Here is a 20,770-nt window from a genome sequence, read left to right as displayed (position 1 = left end):
TGGTTATGGAATCATAATGAGTCAGAGCAAATGGAAACTGACGATCTCGTCCCAAACTGAAAAACGTTTTGTCTCCATCTACTGGCATAAGGCGTTACTGCATACAGTAAATATATTTTCTCAAACGACTCAACTATTTAGTTGGTTAGATGTACATTGCCTAGATAAATAAAACTCTGAAAAAAAATTAATAGGCCACTCCGTATTTTTTTAAGCTGCATTTTTATATCCAGGTTTTACGATGGTTCTGCTGGCTATACTGAGCAGCAGGCTGCTTCCAGGCTCATAATGTATAAGACAGCAGTACGCAAGAATAAGGTGAAGCGGGAGACACTGGGAGCAACGAAAAACTAGCCAGGTAGAGGGTGGAAGTGACTTTATAATGGCAAGGATGATCATCAAATTTTCTGACAATTTCTCATGATTCGTAGGATGACATCAAGTGACCTTGAAACGGAATGGGAAACATTAAGTGCAGGTGTGAGGTGCACTGCTAGGATAGTATGTATCAAGCTCCTAGAAGCAGGACTGAAGTCCCATAAAGCAAGGAAGAAGCTCTTCATCAATGAGAAACGGAGAATAACCAGGCTGCAGTCTGGAAAAAATATATATTATTCATAGACACACACCCATAAACTGAGAAATGAAAAATTCATGTTCCAAATCCGGGCCTTGTTTTCAGTGTAATAATCACTGATTCCGATTGGCTGCAGCGGCTTCACAGCTGGCCCACGGTAAAGGAAGGCTAGGAAATCAGTGGTGCTCGGACCCTGAGGACTGTGATTTGAATAACCCTGATATATAATCATTTGAACATTAAAATGTCATTTAAGTGCATTTAAGTCAAGTCAAGTAGGTTTTATTGTCATTTCAGCCATACACACAGTATATAGAGAAATGAGATAACGTTCCTCCAGGAATATGGTGCAACACAGAGCAGGACAAAGACAGAGCAACATCATAAGTGCAGACAGGACACAAGCATAACAGCACAAAATGACAAGACAAGACAACATACAGTCTGGATACAGTATTTGTTACTGTATGGCAGCAGCGAAGGTTGTTTGTGCAAAAATGCTGTACAAAAATGCCGTGGTATAATAAATAACAATAAATATTATATACAGATGTACAGATGTGTATGTGTGTGGGGGGGGGGGATTGTGTCCAGTTCCGGTTCAGGAGTCTGATGGCCTGAGGGAAGAAGCTGTTCCCCATTCTGGCAGTGGAGGCCCGTATGCTACGGAACCTTTTGCCAGACGGGAGGAGGGAGAAGAGTGTGTGTGAGGGGTGTGAGGGGTCGTCCACAATGCTGGTGGCTTTGCGGATGCTGCGTGTGGTGTAGATTAATTAAGGCTTAATAAGTATTATACGACATGCTACTGGAAATTAGTCAGACATGCAGTGCAGGATGGTGAGTTGATCTTGACTCCAAGGTGAGTATTTAGACCAGACCTAGACATCAGCTGGCCAGCAGATCTATTTTTATAGGCCTGTCATGTCCTGTCTTTTGTCTCTGTCTTCTGGTACCTCAATGTCACGTTCAGGTTTCTCACAGGACGATGATTACAGGACATGTTGCTGACGTATCTCACCTCCAGTGAGGGCACCAGAAGCTGCAGATTGTCACCAGAAGCTGCAGATTGTCACCAGAAGCTGCAGATTGTCCTTCTGAGAAATATACTCGATACTATAATACAATTTCTGTTTTATCCGAAATCCGCAAAATTCTGCAACATTTAGGGAAATTCAGCCATTCGTTCTCTGATGTCTTTTACACAAGTCAGATTGAAAAAAAAAAACGTGTGAGATTGAGGCATTGATCATGAGGCAGTAAAATTTTAGATGAAAATGGAATGTGTGAAAGCAGAAAGACTGCTAGGATGGAAATTAGGTTTCTCCAGTATGAGCTTGATTATAGCTGCTCTAACAGATATTGGAACCGTCACTTCCTGCCCGTCTGGCCCTCCTGTCTCCTCCCTAACATGCTTCTGATGAGCCACACCTGTTACCTGTTAACCCACATTAGTCTTATTATGTAAGTACCTGTTTGGCTTGTCGGCCGCAGTCTGGTCATTGACGTCGAGCCCTTGTGTTGTCTGTGCCCTTCCTCGTTCCACTCCTCCTGTTTTTGATCCGTCATAATCTTGTTTATTTCCAATCTCTTCTTTTGAGTTCAATAAATCCCCTTTTGTTTCACTACAAAACCCGCCCTTGAGTCCTTCATCCTGCAAGTCGTGACAGGAACACATCTAGATAATTTGTTTATAATTCCTAACAAGAGTTTGTCAGTTGCGGGCAGAAGCTTCTTCCTTAAACACTGTACGTAGGAATGAGATTCAGTAAACATGAGGACGGTTTAGAACTTGTAATTACACAGACCTGATAGTCAGTGTAAGAACCTGCAACATACCCCAGTGGGGTTGATCAATCCTATAGCTAACATCGGTGCCGCAGATGATCATCATTATTATAATTCGGTATAGGCTGCAGCGAGAGGGGGAGGCAGAGGTGTAGCTAGTGATTTTGGGTCCCCTGACAAAAGGTCATCTTGCCCCCCCACCCCCTGTCCAATTTTAGGCATTCTGGGACTGCAGTGAACTAGCAGGGCCCCTGAGTCTGACAGGGTGTCCGTGGGGTCTACTGTGCCCCTGGTGGGGGCTGTATGTGGCAGCATAAGACCATAGCTTCAATATTCTGAATTTGCTGTCAAAGACATGAAAATAATCTTCACTTTTGCATAATGTTTACATTACAGACACACATCAACTTAGGCATAGAAAGGAATTTTTAAATGTCTACTCCATTATATTTTCAGGTGAGAAATATTTCAAATGCATCCATTCTAACCATTTTGAATCCCTCTTCAATATCTTTCTGTGGTCATTATTCTACACAGCCTTTTAAAACATTTAACATTTTTTTTTACTTTTACAGGAGGGTACAGATTTCACTGTAGGTCTCATGTTTACTCAGTCAAGAAACTCCTTTTATTCAGTTGTTATTAGTGCTTGATGAGACATTATTGAAATTAACTGCTGTTCAAGCACGGATCGATAGAAATCCCCAAAAATACTGTCTCAAAAATAAAATATTTGTCAAAGTTCAAACCTGTCAACTGAAACAGATGTTCTTCTGACAGCTGCGTAGTCTGAAGGGATTTCACAAGCCGGGAACCTAATTGCTGCATTACAGAAAATGCATTTAGAACAAACCACTGCAACTGCAGTTTAAAATGCATCTACGTACAAGTTTCACTTCGCATTACACGTCATAAATTACTTTCTAGATCCCTGGAACCCGTACAATCTTCTGTGTTGTTTGACATCCAGTATCATTACAATGTCTAAAACCTTAACTGTAAGTCATTGTCTTGATGACCATGCGGCTGTTTTCGTAACAGACCAGGACGATTTGAAAGCATTTATGATTTAACGCAGTGTTTCCCAACCCAGTCCTCGGGGAGCCCAGACAGTCCATGTTTTTGCTTCCTCTCAGCTTACAGTGCACCTTTACCAGGTATTCGCTGTTCCTGATTGGCTGAGAGCTTGGAGGGAGCACAAACGTGGACTGTTGGGGGGGGGGGGTCTCTGAGGACTGGGTTGGGAAATATTGATTTAACAGGAGTGTTTCTCTGTAGCTGAAGAGCTCCCCGGTAATACGCTAAGGGTCACCCCTGCCTGGGCACCCCGCCCCCAGGCCGATGGCCGCGCCCCCCCCTCAAGCAGGGCTAGTGCTGCCGTGGCTCTCCGCCGTTGAACTAGGAGCGGTATGAGGCCGGCCAGCCAATGGGAGCGGCCCACGACCGCGAGACAGGATATGAGCGCGACTTAAAGGCAATCGGGCGGCTCTGCTTCGGGGCTCTTCGCTCTGCTTCGCTGTGTTTCGTGCTGCTTCGGGGCGCCTCGCGTAGGTAACGGCGCTAATCTAGGGGACCGTCGTGTGTTTTTCTAAGTTCTTGTGCATTTCTAGCACGAGACATGGTTTCCGTAAAGCCCGTTGCGCAGAAAATCCTTAGTTATGTTCCGTTTGTTCTTGTTTTGATTGACCTCCGCTACGAAGGTAAGTTCGTCTGTGATTCCCAAGCTAAGCGAAGGCAGCTAGTTTGCTGTAGTGAGGCGACACATATGCAGCCGTGTGCTTTGGAAGTGTATCTATAAGCAGCTGTCGGCATTTTGGTTTAAACAATATACAACCCTGCAGCAATAGCTGTGAAATGTACGGCTTTGGAGAACGTCCCATTCAGGCTATCAATGGCATTCGCAGACTGTCTCCTGGCTAATATGTTTGCAAACAGATTCTTTCAAAATTGTAGTCTGCGTAACTTTGTCTTTTTGCATGAAATGCGTGTGGAAGTGGCGGTTAATAATTTTAACAGCTATTACTTCATATTGCTGTATGTGATTAATACAGCTACTAGTGAGCTAGAGAATAAGATTGACCGTTTAGTTGAGCACTTGTATTGGATCGTTGTAAACGTAAACAAAGTTATATTGCATAATTATTAAGTAATGATGACTGACAACGTTTTATCATGTTAAGCTTTTTATTATTCTTGAACAGTATGACATGTCAAACGCTGTCATAAGCACGGTTAAAGATTGTATGTAGCAATGCTGTCAGATTCCTTTCATCTCTGTCCCGGGACATGCCTATAAAACAGCTGGTTTGTTAGAATTGAAATTCATATTAAACAGTGGTAATCTGTCTTTTTCTTTTTACACTTAACCTAAATTAAGGATATTAATAATCGAAGGATAAATTGTCCAATTACAGTTTGTTAGATGTAGCCCTACTATTGTTACATCTGAAGAGTTGACATTGCAAATTTCATTTCAGATAATTCCCTTATGGGTGGCTCAAACATTCCTTTTGCAATTCTGCCCAAATATTTTGTGCGTCTGTTAGTCGAGAAATTTCCGGGGGCAGGCACAATACTCGTTCTGTACAGTCGTGCGATTTTTAGGCAAGCGCGTAACCTGTTAAGATCACGCTGCTTCCGGTCGTGCAGGAGCGCGCTTCTGTCTCAGCCAATCGGCGAGCTCCATATCAGCGTGTTTACCGTACTTGTATAGTGTGATGCGGAAACTCAGAATGTACAACATGTACAAAGAATTTGTCTCGGCACAGGCAATTATGGATCTCGCAAAATACAATTTATGGATCATATGATTTTGGATGCCAAGTAAGACATTTGATTAAGCTTTATGTGAAGGAAAATTGTGTCAATTACAACTTGTGTGAGACCTGCAAAAAAGTTTACCAAGTTGCAGCTTTCAGAGGTGTGGTGCCTGAACAGTTTAACGTGGGTCCCGTTGCAGGAGCAGAGTGTACGAAGAGTGATGTGGAGAGCAACCTGGAGATGGGGAAGAAGCTGCTGGCAGCTGGCCAGCTGGCCGATGCCTTGTCGCATTTCCACGCTGCTGTCGGTCTGTAGCTGGACGCTTTTTTGGTTTATAGTCTCCCTAGTTGCAGTGTGTCCAGGGTGCGGCTGATAAAAGCGCATGGTTTTTGTATGGACCCATGCTCAGAAGCATTCTAACAATGTACATAATATTTTAATATACATACTTAGTGTTGTGAAGAAGTATTAGGTTTCCTATTTACGCATGTCCCACACTGGTTTCAAATCTATAAACAAAATGTTGAGATGGGAACCTGAGTAAACGGCACATAATAAGGGAACAAAGTTATCAAAAGGCATCAAAGCATCCCCACACCACCATCTCCGTTGTGTTTAATTGTTAGTATGATGGTATTATTGTGGAATGCTATCGATGCATTATGATGGCCACAATAGGACGTCTGTCTCCCGAAAAGTTTTACTTTTTGACTTGTCATTCCTTGGAAAATGAGGATCACCAAGGTGCCTTTTTTTGGCAAATGTAAGATGGGTACTGGGCTTCATGTTGGTTGGCAGTGGATTCTGTTCTGTTTCGGGTGTGGGAGCAGTTTGAGGCTATGGAGAAGAACTTTCGGTCGGCCTCGAAAAGGTTCTGGCAAACCATCAGGTGACTTGGGAGAGGGACGCAGGGCTTCGCTATTTATATCAGGATTGGAGAGCTGTTGACCTCATTGTTAGAGGATCCGAAAGATCTTAGAGGGAGCAGAGCAGGAAGACTCAGAGGAGGACTTATCCATTACTAGGGCTGAGGTCACTGAGGTAGTCAAACAGCTACTCTGCTGTTGGGCTCCAGGGGTGGAGGAGATTTCCCCTGAGTTCTTGAAAGCTCTTGATGTGGTTGGGCTTGCTGACCCGCTTCTTCAACGTCGCGTGGGTGTTTGGGACAGTGCCTTTTGGATTGGCAGGCTGGGGTAGTGGTGGTCCCAGTCATTAAGAATGGGGACCAGAGGATGTGTTCTGTAGGGGGATCACATTCCTCAGCCTCCCTAGGTACCAGAGAGGAGAGCCCACCTTTTTGTCAAACCTTGGATTCAGAAGGAACAATGTGGATTCCATCCTGGTCATGGAGCACTGGACCAGCACTTCACTCTCACTTGGGTGTTGCCGGTTTCATGGTAGTTTTCCCAACCAGTCTACATGTGTTTTGTGGCTTGGAAGAGGCATATGACTGTGTCCCTTGGGGGGTCCTGTGGGGGGACCTTCAAGAGTATGGAGTACGGGGGTTGTCGCTGCAGGCCATCAGGTCCCTGTGCCAATGGAGCGAGAGTTTGGTTTGCACTTTCAATCTTAGGCTGTGGTTTGGGGCAGAAAATGGTAGGTTGCCCTCTTTTGGTGGGGGGGGGGGGGTTAATGCCTTAAACTCCTCCACTTAAGTATCAAGGTGTTCATGAGTGAGGGGAAAAGGGAACAGGAGATGGACAGGTGGATCGGTGTAGCGTCGGCAGTGATGCGTACGCTGCACCGTTCTGTTTTGGTGGAGGAGCTGAGCCATAAGGCAAAGCTCTCAATTTACTGGTTGATCGACATTCCTGTCCTCACTTATTGGTATGAGCTTTGGGTAGTGACCGAAAGAGTGAGATCGTAGATACGAGTTTCCTCTGTGGGGTGTGAGCCTTGGAGAGAAGGTGAGGAGCTTGGATTTTTGGGCGGCGCTCAAAGTAGAGCCATAGCTACTCCGCATTGAAAGGAACCAGTGTAGATGGTTTGGGCATCTATGTAGGATGCCTCCTGGATGGCTCCCTCAGGAGGTGTTTGGGGCATGTCCCTCAGCTGGCCAGGAGACGCCTTGGTATTCCCCTAGAGGAGGTGGCTGGTGAGAGGGAGGTCTGAGGAGGTGTTTGGGGCATGTCCCTCAGCTGGCCTGGGGACGCCTTGGTATTCCCCTGGAGGAGGTGGCTGGTGAGAGGGAGGTCTGAGGAGGTGTTTGGGGCATGTCCCTCAACTGGCCTGGGGACGCCTTGGTATTCCCCTGGAGGAGGTGGCTGGTGAGAGGGAGGTCTGAAGAGGTGTTTGGGGCATGTCCCTCAGCTGGCCTGGGGACGCCTTGGTATTCCCCTGGAGGAGGTGGCTGGTGAGAGGGAGGTCTAAGGAGGTGTTTGGGGCATGTCCCTCAGCTGGCCTGGGGACGCCTTGGTATTCCCCTGGAGGAGGTGGCTGATGAGAGGGAGGTCTGGGCATCCCCGCTTGGACTGCTGCTCCCAACCCTGGATAAGTGGTGGAAAATGGATGGATGGATGGTTCAGTCCCTGGGGTTGTAAGTTGGGGGATAGTTATCGCTTATAAATGTGCTTTTACTAGGGGACTCATTTTATCTGAAATCATTTAGTGTGGAAAAATATGCAGGAAAGGAGGTAACCAGCTCTTTGTGGTAACTGTCAAGTCTACTGCTTGTTTTGTCTAAATGTGTTTGAAATTCCCATTGACTGTCAGTATGTGCTTAATTTTTGAACTTTTTTCTTTAGATGGGGACCCCAAGAACTATATGGCGTATTACAGGAGAGCTACAGTTTTCCTGGCTATGGGCAAGTCCAAGTCGGCACTGCCGGACCTGAGCAAAGTCATCGAGCTCAAACCAGACTTTACATCTGTAAGTAATTCTATGTGGCGTCCAGCTAAATGTCATGCAGATCTTGTTCTTGCTCTGAAAGCATTTGGAACCTCTAAGACGTAAAATCTTAAACGCGACCAGATTGAAGGGTGTTTCCTTGACATCCAGGATGGAGCTGGGGAGCCCAGATGACACCAGACCTGCTTAATGCTCACGTGAATGTGCGCGAATGTTTGTTTGCATACGCAAGTCTGAATATTCTGTGGCTTATGTAAGAGATGGGGCTGTCTGTCTGCTAACAATTTATAGGGAACAACAGGGATATACCTTTAAGGTGTAAGTTGATCTATCATCTGCTCCATTAGTGTGTGGGAATACCCTTTGTGACGTGACAGGCGGTCGAATGGCGAGGGGCACACCTGGTGGACTGGTGGCATGGCTGGTGTCATCTAGATATGTCATGGCAGGACCCAGCTAACTGTCTAATCTTCCCTTAGTTTTGACAAATATTTATGCTAATTGGTTTTCCAGTTTGTAGTCGATGGTAAAATTAGCAAGCCTCAATACCCATGTAAGTTACGTACTCCTCGGTTTGTATTCAGATATTTGAATACTGTTTCCAGGTTCTGTTACACACAAAGAAATGGGGGAGCGTCGAGTTGCAAATGAGCTGTTGCGTAATGGAATAATGCAGATTTAAATATTACTCGGTAATTGCTGTGAATGTTTTTAATTTCCAGTCACTTTAATAGTTTCGGCTTTGTTATTTTTGGGGAAATGAGTGATTTAATGCCTTTACTAAATCGCGTCCGTAAAATGTACAAAATGTGCATTAAATTTATTCGGCTCCTATCAGTGTGCTGTAAAGCAGACGGTAGGTGTTGTGTTTATTACCGCTGTAGTGATGTGATCTGACTGTAAAGAGCTTCTGCTGTTTAAATTAGTCACTCAAACGGGTTGTAGTTACTACTTACGGGACATGACACAGGAACAGGCCTGACTACTGCTGCAGCTGGGCGACACTTGGGAGTGAATGTAATAAGGATGGCGGAAAGCGAAAGCTGCAAATACGGCACCTTGCCAAGTCTGAGAATTACTGCGTTTTGATTGCCTCTCGAATTGGGCCGGGAATCTACATTTTTAACATTCTTATGAACTTGAGTGTTTCTCTTTTTTTGTGTAGATGTGGAAACGTATATCCCGAAATAACTTTGTCTCACATTTTCTAGGCGAGACTTCAAAGGGGAAATCTCCTGCTGAAGCAGGGGAAACTCGACAACGCAGAGGATGACTTCAAAAAAGTAGTAAGTAACCAGAATGGGACTCTCCACCGCGAACCAGTTTTACAAGATAAATACAGGCCCGAGAGTCTCTGTACCTAACTTGTACCTCTGTTCCTAACTTGGCTGACCCATGTGAAGTTCACTGTTACACCAGATGATGTCACTATGAAACAGCGAAATGGTTTCAAGGGCTTGCTTGCCCAACAAAAAGGGAATTTTATAACGTGATTGATTTATTTGATGTTTGGTGGATATAGTGGTCAGAGAAATGACTCTTAACTGAACTTCCTCTTCCCCGTGAAGTCTGCCAGAAGATGGCCATATATTTTTAATTTTCTTACTTCTAGGATAGCAGGACAGCAATCTCTTGCTAATTCATGTTTAACATTTCATGATTTTTCCATTAATATTCGTAATCCCCTCCCTATTTTATGCCAGGTTAATGCTTGATCTATGTCAGGAAGTCAATCTCGCATGCTCCCTCCCAGCCAATAGGAGTGAAGCACCACATATCTCAGCCTGAACCTGGGCTCTGCTTCACTGCTGCAGTGAAGTTAATAACAGTGCTGGGCCAACAAATCGTCAAGCACTGTTTGCAAGGTGGAAAATGTGTGCTGCAGGAAATTTTATTTTGGCGTTTTTATTGTTTTTCTCTCCATACGAAAACCAGGATTTAATCCCCCGCATGCTTGATTCGGCCTGCTGAGACACTGGCTGGCCGGAATGCCCTCAGCTTATTCATGGGCTCCCTGCAAGAGCTGAGCTAGCAGAAAGCACTAAGCAGAATGCCAAGGCCATTTGTAATATATGCCACATTAGCTCAGAAAATATGACTTGTGTCATAATGGACTTTCATTAGCGAGTGGGGAGTGGAGCAAGAAATTTCTGGTGTTTTTTTTTGGATTTGAGGAAGTATTTGAAAGGGGCAGCTTTTGGCTGAAAACCCTGGTAAAGGTCAAATTTAAAGGCTCCCTCCCATGCCTGAGTGCAAAACTGACACTTGTATTACCACCCTACTCCCCCCCCCCCCCCGCCCCCCCCACAAGCTGAAATCCAACCCCAGTGACAAAGAAGAGAAGGAAGCCAGAAGTCAGCTGGTGAAATCGGACGAGATTCAGCGGCTGTTGGCGGAAGCTCATAGCGAGTTTGACCGGAAGGACTACAGTGCAGCTGCTGCCCACCTGGATACCATCATAGAGGTGAGTGACCTCCCGCGTGTGCCTGGACCCCCGTTCTTGCCTTGGCGCCTCCCGCGTGTGCCTGGACCCCCGTTCTCGCCGTGGAGCCTCCCGCGTGTGCCCGGACCCCCGTTCTCGCCTTGGCGCCTCCCGCGTGTGCCTGGACCCCCGTTCTTGCCTTGGCGCCTCCCGCGTGTGCCTGGACCCCCGTTCTCGCCATAAGGGTCTGCCTTATTAACGGCCTTCGGTACCTCTTTCAGACCTGCGTGTGGGACGTGAACTCCAGGGAGCTTCGAGCGGAGTGCTTCATGCAGATAGGAGAGATGGGCAAAGCCATCAGTGACTTCAAAGCAGCGTCCAAGCTGAAGAGTGACAACACTGAGGCTTTCTATCGGCTCAGCAGTATCTACTACCAGCTGGGGGACCACGAAATGTCACTCAAGTAAGCCCACGTGTGAATGACACTTGTATGAAATGACGCCAGGAACTGGGCTGGTATGCAGTTGGTTTTGTTAAACCCCTGCATCCACTGCAGATGGCTACTGTGCTTCATTTGCTGAGGTGTCTGTTCATGTCTGCGGCCATGAGCTGCAGAAGTCTGGCTCCTCTAACATTCAGGCCATAACCCAAATAGTAGAATATAACACCGCCGGTTATTACAAGGGTTTGATTGACAGGACCTGCTCATTGTTGGTCATCTTCAATGTTTTGTTCTTGGGTAAACAGGCTTGAGAAGCAGAAGAACACAAACGGTGTGTTGATGGTGCACTGTTACATGCGCTTAACTTCTTCCGACTTTGAAATAAAAACAAAAATAGACCCACACACACACTGGCCCAGTTACCTAGAATGTTCCGGAGCTCCGTATCTGAACACTCGGCGCCTTGCTGTGAGTCTTCTGGGATTTGTGAGGAAGGAGAACTTGAGTCTCATCGCCAAGGCTGTGGGATTTGGGGTGAGAATAAATCCCCCCTGGTGTCCTCCACAGCCCCCCTCCCCGTGCAAAGAGGACACATCCTGTGCAGCCATTCAGATGCCTGCACGCTAATGGGCGATTTTCTTGGAGACGGTTTGGGGATTTAATGCTACAATGTGTGGGGGAAACACTGCTGTTACAGGCTCCCTTTTAAAACCTGTTTTCAGCCCCGTATCAAACTAGCTAACTTCTCAGTTCCACTCTTTGTAACTACAGTCAGTAATGCTTACATTAACTGCACCTTCATAACACCTTTTATAATGTGCTTGTGCACCATTTATAAGCAGCATGCAAGTAAACCTTAACACACTAACATACCAAACAGATTTTAAAATGCAATAATTATTATAACAATGAAAAAACATTCATATAATGTTCTTGATTAATATGTATTATGGCTGCTTGTGCAGTATGAATTTGCATCCTGTGACGCATTAGCCTACAAGCTAACTATGGAGAGACCGTTACGCCCAGCTCTGACAGTATGAGATGCATTCATTTGCACACACACGTCTACCAGGTGGGGAAAAGTAATTAAAAAAACAGCCCAATCTCTGTACAGGTATCCTGTCGAGTTGCGTCTGAGCACATTTACATCTGAGATCCATAGTAAATAACGCCCTCTGATGGAGAGACGTCTGGAAGTGGGTGTATCGCTTGGTGCACGCAGGACACTGGGCAGCACCGCCAGCTGTATAACGGCACGCTGTCCTGATGCATGGTACTATAACTATCTATTTCCCTGTATTAAAAAAAAAATTAATATACAATAAATATACAAAGAATGTTGCCATATGCCTTATTTAAAATTTTAAGTACCACCTCTTTTCATCAAAGTGCTGTGATTTTTATATTTACATGATTTATTATAGAGTGCTGTGTGATTATTACAATACTGTACTTAATGTCTTGCCTGTGCCCTATAACAATTGAGATGTAGCCAAAGTGACTTGCGTCTGATGGTTCTGGTCCCAAATGCAGACACAAGTCAACGGAGTCCTGTATTTTGCGATCGCTAAGTGCAGTTCACATGCAGGATGCAGTTGCATGTAATTTATGTGCGCTCATTGTTCTTGTTGATGTGACATTCTTGCATATCCCACAAAATGTTTTTTTCCCTAGAATGTAGGAGAGCAGCCCCCCCTGGTGGGGAATGCTGGGTATGATGGAATCAATGCTCACGGCTTTGCCTTCTGGCCTCCCCTTCAGCGAGGTGCGGGAGTGCCTGAAGCTGGACCCCGACCACAAGCAGTGCTTCAGCCACTACAAGCAGGTGAAGAAGCTGAACAAGCAGATCGCGTCTGCAGAGGAGCTCATTCAGCAGCAGAGGTATGGCCCCCAGTGACCCCCCCCCCCCCCAGCTTTTCACTGGCCGAAATCTGGATTTCTGTCCAAGACCACGTCACTCCCATCTTGTACTTTTAATCATATATTCTGACCAGTATGTCGTTGCAGTTCGCTGCTCTCCCCACTTTGACCTTTTCACTGGGACGTTATTTTTCCAGTGTGTTTCCTTGCCTGTAGGAACTAAGGGCTCCTTATCTTTGTGGAGGCCTCAGATGGGCTGCAACACGCGCACACACACACACACACACACACACATGCACAAACGCACACGCACACACACACACACACACACACACACATGCACAAACGCACACGCACACGCACACACACACACACACACACACACGCAGGCACGTACAAACACACGCGCATCTTCTCATTTCCTTTTGTTTTATAGTTCTACCGTTTCATCTATCACACATTAAAGTTAGTCTCCATGGACCTGAACAGTCTCTGGGCTAAGCCAGACAATGCTAAGGGCCCATTCTTCCATGGTCAGGTATGAAGACGCTGTGAGCAAATACGAGTCGGTCATGAAGACTGAACCGGACGTGCGCCACTACACGCATCTCGCCAGTGAGCGCATCTGCCACTGCTTGTCCCAGGTATGATGTTTGTTTAGGTTTTGTGGGTAACGATTCGTCATAGTGCTGCGGTTTGACCTAATGTCCACATGTCAGGGGTGAGGGGCATGTCTCCGCTTACAGCTGGTCTGCTTCAGAATCAGCAGGCCACAGAAGCCATCAAGGTTTGCAGTCACGTTCTCAAGACAGAGCCTCACAATGTGAACACCTTGAAAGACAGAGCCGAGGCCTACCTCCAGGATGAGCAATACGAGCAGGGTGAGTACCGAAGATAACCTAACCCCTCCCACACACACACCTCCCCTCGTTTTTCAGTCTTTCCTGTCACTAACCCCATATTTGGCCCCCAAAGGTTTCATCTGAATTCCTCTCCAGCCAAGACGGTTTTAGGCTTGTACATCTTGTGCATGCTTTTCCTGGTCTGATCTTTCCAATAAGTTCTGGAAGAATTTTAATTTTATTTCCGTTTCGGTTGAGATCTGCAAACGATCCTGCAAAGCTCTAAATTATGAAACGTCCGATAAAGTGCAGCTAGTTCTGAAAGCAAAATGACTGCTAATTGGGCTTATTTCACACAGACGACGGCTACGTCCGATGCCTGGATAGGCAGTTTCAGGAAAATGTGATTCATTTTGAGAGCGGCAATCAGACAACATCATTAAATTCAATTCCAGAGTGGCTGTCGCATTTTTATAGATTGTTATTCAGCGTGGAAATGTGAGTGTGCACAATTATCCCGTCACAGAAACGTGACTTGTGTGACGGGAGATGGCTGGCAAGTGCCCCCGTCGATTGTGTAGTTTTAAAAAGACCTCTATATATAGATGCTCCCCCCCCCCCCCCAGATCCTTGAACGCTCAAACCCCGGGGGGGGGGAATCACTTCATGAATAGGGAGTTATACTTAGAAGGGGTGTAATAAGTTCATAGAAGTGAAGGAACTGGGTTGAACAGACTTGTCATCTCGAACATAAAAATAGCGGGGCGCGATTTGAGGCCGCTGGGGTTTCTCGCCTCGCCAGGCTGCAAGCGGCACGACCCGTGTGACCAAAGCGCGTGACTCTATGGTTCATCATCTAGGGGCATTTTTCTGTCTAGGGACGAACGTGATTCATGGTCTCCACGCATTTTGAAGCAGTTAAAATGAGGTTTATAATTATGTCTGTGGAGACGGTGTCAAAAAATAACAGGTTTGTATCACATTGTGGGGGACATTTGTCCCCACAATGTAATGTAATTCTCACACACACACACACACACACACACCTTCCTGCCTTATTTTTGGTTGCCTTGTATCACTCCCTGTAGCGAGGCTGTAAGCTAAAGATTCCATTTTACTGAATCATCATTTTGTAACATTAAATAACTTTTATTTAGCAGTTGACTTTGTAAAGATGTAAAAGTGAGGATCAAAGAGCAGGGCCAACCATCTCCTGGAGCAATTAGGGGTCAGAACCTTCTGCAAAGACTCGATGGTGGCATCACACTACCAGCCCTGGGATTTGAACCAGCAACCTTCATGGTGAAGTAGAGTCTTAACCCCACAGAGCCTCACACCGTTCACATTGGCTAATGTCAGCTGCTGCTGCTGTTTTATTAAACCAATGAATTTACAGCTTATTGGCTGTATGCACGTCTGGGGAGACTGGATTACTTCTCTGAAATTGAAAACCGAATCCATTGCAGTGCGTGGATCCTGCAGTGTAAAATAAGTATTGCCCCGTTCTTCCTGTTTCCTGTTTTTTGCCAGTGCCAGTTGAGGCAGCGGTGGGTCCACGATTTGCTCCCACTGCGATCTTATTTGCTCATTAAGTCCTAACGCTGACAGCATCTCGTATCGACTGCAGTTTTCGGTGTTTTAATCTGTAGACCCGCGGCGACACACGTTGGCGTGATGAGAACAATCCCACACAAACCTCTCGCTCCCGCTGGCAAATTGGTTGCGGTTTGCATGAGCCGCCCAAGGCCGATTTGGTGAACGAGCCTTTACTTGTCTCTGCAGCCATCCAGGACTACGAGAGTGCAAGAGAGCAGAGTGAGAATGACCGCCAGGTCAAGGAGGGACTGGAAAAGGCCCAGCGCCTCCTCAAGCAGTCAAAAAAGAGGGATTACTATAAGATCTTGGGAGTGAAGAGGTATGGCATTTCCACCATGGTTCCTTTATGCAGAAGTCATACACAGCTGGACATTTTTGCTGTAGTATTTCAGCTACTCGCTGACAGTTACTGCATGGCAATCAGGCGTGGGACCGGAAAGTCTCCGGCTTGGCCCTGCGCCCGCTGCCGCCCGCCTGCTGCCCGGGCCTTGAAGGTCCACCATTAGCTGAGCCTCTCCTGTCATTGCAGAACTGCTCAGAAGAAGGAAATCATGAAGGCGTACAGGAAGCTAGCACAGCAGTGGCACCCAGACAACTTCCAGGACACGGAGGAGAAGAAGCGGGCCGAGAAGAAGTTTATCGACATCGCCCAAGCTAAGGAGGTGTTAACTGACCCTGGTAAGTCCTTTTCACCCATGGTCATCAGGGTGCGTGTGTGGGGGGCGCCGGAAAGCAAACGCTGTGCATATCCTCCTTAAAAATAGGAGTGAGTCTTTACAATTTTTCATCCTCTCTGAACCTGGCATGTAAATCGGTTTCCCTCCCCCTGTTTAATATCACCCCACCCTAATCTTTCTAGTTTAGTCTTGTAGTCTTAGGAGGCATTAATGATGTTTAATAACATTTAACGTGAGTACTGGGCTTTAATTCCACTCTGGTAATGGCCCCAAACAAGCTTGATGGGCTGAATGGCCTCCTCTCGTTTTTGTATATTTCTTATGTTATGTAATTCCCGACTTTAATCTTTGTTTGTACAACTACTTTGTAAAAACTTTTTTTGGCACAAGAGAGGATAAATATTAAGTGGAGAGAACCATCCAAGGTGAAAGTGTAGATCTTGCAGGAAATAGTTGCCTGAATTCTCAGTTTTTTATAAATGCCTGGTCTTTAAGAGTTAAAGTGACCAGCCTTAACTTGTGTCTATAATCATGCACCCTGAGTCACAACTCTTTGCAGAAAGTCTTCATTTTTGTGCAGAGATGTGCAGCTGCTTCGTATTCCTGAAGACTAATGAGAACTTTTGAAGTTCCTGAAATGCTTTTTTTTAACTTGTTAGCCTTGGAGAAGCCGGTGTGAGGAATGGATGGATGTATGGAATAAAAAGTTTTTGATACACTGGTGCTCCTTAGATTAACCACAGATTACTGGTAACATCTCTGATGGTCCTGTAGCTTGGGCTCTGCCATCCACAAATGATTCTGGCTGTGCGTTGTTATTCTGTAATTTCTATTTTATTTTTTTAAGAGATGAGGAGCAAGTTTGACCAGGGGGACGATCCTCTGGACCCCGAGAGTCAGCGTGGGGGTGGCCCCCACTTCCACCATGGATGGGACGGTTTCCAGGGCTTCAACCCCTTCGGTTCTGGACCCTTTTCCTTCAAGTTCAACTTTAACTGAGTGCTGTGGTTCTGGGATACGCCAAGGGAGGCCATTGTGGAAGGTGTCCGTGCGACGGGGGCATGCAGCTGTGAACCCAGGTGTCTGAAGCTGCTCTACTCCTAAGGAAGGTCGTTGACCAGAATTGCCTCAGTAAATATCCATTTATGTAAATGGGTAAAATCTACCAGAATAGTCTATTGTCCTTGATAAGGGCACTTTTCAAACTAATAACCTAACTGATGACAATGGTCACGGGAGCACGGCAGTCCGTGTCAACATCGGTCTTCTGGAAAATTCCTTCTATGCTATAAATGGACGCAATGATAGAGCTGAACTTGCCTTGTTTCAATTCTGAATGTTTCTGTAATTTTAAAGAAACAGGTCTTGAGATGGCTTTGGTGACCGAGTCTTTGAAACCGTCTTTATTTTGACCACTTTTTTTTTTTTTTTTTACAAGCAGAATTTAGTTTCCATAAGTTCCTTGAAGTGATTTGTGTACATAACTATTTTTATATGGAATCACGCTGAATTGTAAATAAAGATCTATTTATGCTTATTTAATTAAAAGGCCTCACCCGTATCTATCTGTAGTCTCTCTTGCTGCGTACTCAGTGCCTGTCTTCTGAATTTTGTTTATTGGCATCATGTTATGAGAGAAGCGACTCTGTCCATTGCTATTCCTCACCAGCTGGCATGCGGATCGACAAACTGGCCTATTCGTGCATTCAGTGCCGATACACTGGAGGTTAGTCTTTAGTACGGAGTAGGCTAGTGCATCCTAAGACCTTTTTGAGGCCCAGATTGTCCTAGAATGACGAATGACTAACAGAATTATGGTACCGTCACAGATACTCCATTTGCAGGTATCTCTGTGTTGTAGTGCTGAAGCTGCCTGCACCGGATCCAGCGGGTCGAAGGCCAGTCGGTAGCCTGTGCTTTATGCTCATGGACACAAACGGCACAGGCCCACAGCCTGCCTGTGCCGTCTGCTTTTTACCGACACAGTTCAAGTAAATTTAATTTGCTGCGCTCGCAGAAATATTAAACGGCTTTCCGCCGCTGATATCGCTCATCTTTCGTTTGCGGGTCTCGCTGTGCTGACGGTGCCGGGCTTTGTTTTCACAGCGCCGATTAATCACGTGGAATCAGACGTTTTGGAAATTGGCTCTTTTTGTGTTCCTTCTGTCGTTGAACTTGCGGGCACCTTTTGTGGAATCCAGTAATTGATCAAAGGACTTCCTAGCTTCGACACTGAGCCAGTGATAAAACGGAGGCTTTTGGCTTTAATGCTCACTGCTCAGTAAACCTCGGCTAATGAAACTTTCCAGGTGTCGTTTCCTCGAACGTACAGCAGCGAAGTGAAGCGGAGACCTTTGTTCTTGACAGTTCTACACAATGAATGAATGGTGTGGGATTATTCTTCCTGCTGTTCTTTAAATCCTGCACACACCCCCCCCCCAAGCATTGTAATAACTGAAGTTTGTATGCTGTTGTAGCAATAGCATTTAAGACTTGTGCTGTCTTAATTTGTATACGCTACACGGATTAACAGCCATTACGTAAAATGTTGAGGTGGGTGTGCAGGCCTTTATGGAGCTAGAGCTCAGGGCTCCAGGCTTTTCCAGTCAGCCATCTCTGCATTCAGGTTAAACGCAGTCTTGATAAGGTAATACCATAACTCATGTACCCCCAAGACAGCAGGATGGAGACTCGGCACCCTGTGGTGGAAGACAAGCAGGTACAGATTGCTTTCTAAGCTTGTCATCTTCAGTTTGCTTTTCTGTCAAGAATGTGTGAGTGTAATTACTTTGCTTCCCAGTTTGTATTAGGAGCCACCAGTAGGTGTCACTGTTAATAGGGGATCAAAGTGGGTTCACAACACTGCATTCACAACATGGCAGGGCCGATTCTGCCTTTGATAGAAGCGCAAGTGAAATTTGTTGAATCTACCTGCATCTTCAGAATTTGGCGATCAGTGTAAAAGGATGTGCTGCAATTTATCAGAAGAGAATCCAGCAGCAAACATTCAATATTTTAGCTATTAGATGGTTGAAGCCAAAGCTGAGTGCCTGAACAGCGGTGATACTGTGGCCTCTACGGTTTAGCTCTGATTCCTGCCATGTCTGGGGTCTGTATCTTCACCTGTGTGTCCTGTGGGTTCCCTCCAGATACTCAGTCCCTCATGGTTCAAATCGACGTCTCGCTCCCCGAGAACAGTCTCCTGTCACCCTATCCTGGAGTAGCAGTATGGATGGAGTTTATTCCGACCGTGGTGTCACTATGCGAAAGCATGGTGCTTATTTACATGTGGATGCCGAACAGGAACTCTGTGACCTCTGCGGCTTCGCGTCCTCCATGCGGTAACCTAGACTGAGTGAGTTACCAATACTAAGGCAGGATATGCCTCATCCTATCTGATAATTTACTGGACAGTTACACTCAGGGACGGATTACGGACCGGGCCAGCGAGGCCGCTGCCCAGGGGCCCTTGGAGTGCAGGGGGCCCGTGGGGCCCCTAGCCCAAAACAATTTGCAATGCTTATCAACAATGTATTTTCGTTTGTCTATTTTAGAGGGCCTACATTCTTTGATCTTCTGCCTACAAGGGCCCCTGACCCTATAGGGAGGGTGTTTGGCTGCCAAGGGCCCTTGACTTGTGGTGGTTGTGGTGGTGGTGCTGGTGGTGGTGGTGGGGGGGGCCCTCGCGAACGTTTTGCCCAGGGGCCCACACAACCCATAATCCGTCCCTGGTTACACTGATACCGGTTACCCACCTACATTAGCCAGTTATACTTATGTGGAATATATATATATATGTAAGTAGCTAAACGAATCATGTGCACAACTTCACTACACGAGAAGCAGTGTCCAACACATGCTCATACACTGAAAAGAACTCCTAAACTATCGGCCTTCCTCCATTAAGATGAATATCCCCTGCATGTAATGTAATACACTAGCTTGCTCAATTAGTCAAAGCATGTACTGTTCACACCCTTTGCAGCTCACTTCATGAATCACAGCGTTCCTTCAGACTGGGCACCAGTCAGAATGAAAGATTTATCACCCTGTTTGAGGGCCTGGAAGCTTTTTTTTTTCCTACTGTGGTTTACATTCAGGAAACCAGCTGAAGTCCAGTGAGATGGCTGCTGGTTCCAGTCAGGCTTGGTTCTTTGACATTGATGTTCCAGCGCTAATCGACTTTTGCCAGCTGGCGGTCGGGTCATATTTATGGCGTCTGCATGAGTAGGAGCAGACTGAGAACAGACCATCGCACCACACAAGCCCAGTCGCTGCCTGTCAACACGTCGCTGGCGTTTCACACGACCTGCCGGATCTGTATCACACAGGCTTCCTCCCAAAAGTGCCCCTGCTTCCTCTGCTGATCCGTAAATCATTGTATATAGGTGCTTACTTTTGGATTTCTGATCTCTGAGCACCCTGAAGTTCAACAAGTACTGTTCATATTTATTTGTACAGCTTTTTTCTGAGCTGTTTATTTCAATGCCGGTGTTACACAAAAGCTGCGAGAGGCTGATATGAAACTTATTCCAATTCCGAATATATAGAGCTGATCAGAGGAGAGGATCTATTGAATTGAATTGATTCAGGTGTGTGTGTGTGTGTGTGTGTGTAAAATGAGATGGATTATGAAGAAAGGGGAAAGGAGTTTGTTCCATCGGGGAGTTAGTCTGTGATTAATCTCCACTGCTCTGTCGTGAGCCCTTAGAGCCCCTAAGGAGTATGTGTCACAGCTGCAGCGTCATTGGCTGCACTGTGTGACATTACCCACAATGCCCATGGAGGTCTGCTTTCATAGCTCCCACAGGAAGATGCAACATAAATAACCATAACGACACTTTGTGGAACAAGGAGAAGGCCCACTGTGTTCTGGAATCTTCATGCATGAATATATGCATTTTTATATTTGAGAAATGAAAGCGTTTAGGGCAAAGGGTAAAGGTTTTCTGTTTTTT

At 45.9% G+C, this 20,770-nt stretch overlaps 1 protein-coding gene across 2 annotated transcripts; it reads left to right on the top strand.

Annotated features, from left to right (window-relative positions):
* The first annotated feature begins 3,829 nt into the window (after positions 1-3,829).
* On the top strand, positions 3,830-17,360 carry dnajc3a (DnaJ (Hsp40) homolog, subfamily C, member 3a). 2 transcript variants are annotated; one of them, XM_048978838.1, is made up of 12 exons: positions 3,830-4,062; positions 5,322-5,429; positions 7,867-7,991; positions 9,182-9,256; positions 10,282-10,434; positions 10,674-10,855; positions 12,599-12,718; positions 13,236-13,341; positions 13,458-13,578; positions 15,322-15,454; positions 15,665-15,813; positions 16,660-17,360. In XM_048978838.1, the coding sequence occupies exons 1-12, from the start codon at positions 3,981-3,983 to the stop codon at positions 16,809-16,811; spliced, it is 1,506 nt and encodes a 501-aa protein (XP_048834795.1). In that variant the 5' UTR covers positions 3,830-3,980; the 3' UTR covers positions 16,812-17,360. The 2 variants fall into 2 exon arrangements, with proteins under 2 accessions (XP_048834795.1, XP_048834796.1); XM_048978839.1 differs by lacking the exon at positions 3,830-4,062 and adding an exon at positions 4,087-5,185.
* The last annotated feature ends 3,410 nt before the right edge of the window (positions 17,361-20,770 follow it).

Source organism: Brienomyrus brachyistius, chromosome 16 (assembly GCF_023856365.1).
Source record: "Brienomyrus brachyistius isolate T26 chromosome 16, BBRACH_0.4, whole genome shotgun sequence".
Taxonomy (NCBI): domain Eukaryota; kingdom Metazoa; phylum Chordata; class Actinopteri; order Osteoglossiformes; family Mormyridae; genus Brienomyrus; species Brienomyrus brachyistius.
This window is presented reverse-complemented; position numbering and strand designations above follow the sequence as displayed.

Coding starts and splice junctions, on each gene's coding strand:
- dnajc3a (XM_048978838.1), top strand. CDS start 3,981: ATGGTTTCCGTAAAGCCCGTTGCGCAGAAAATCCTTAGTTATGTTCCG. Junction 7,992..9,181: donor TCAAACCAGACTTTACATCT/GTAAGTAATTCT, acceptor CACATTTTCTAG/GCGAGACTTCAAAGGGGAAA. Junction 9,257..10,281: donor AGGATGACTTCAAAAAAGTA/GTAAGTAACCAG, acceptor CCCCCCCACAAG/CTGAAATCCAACCCCAGTGA.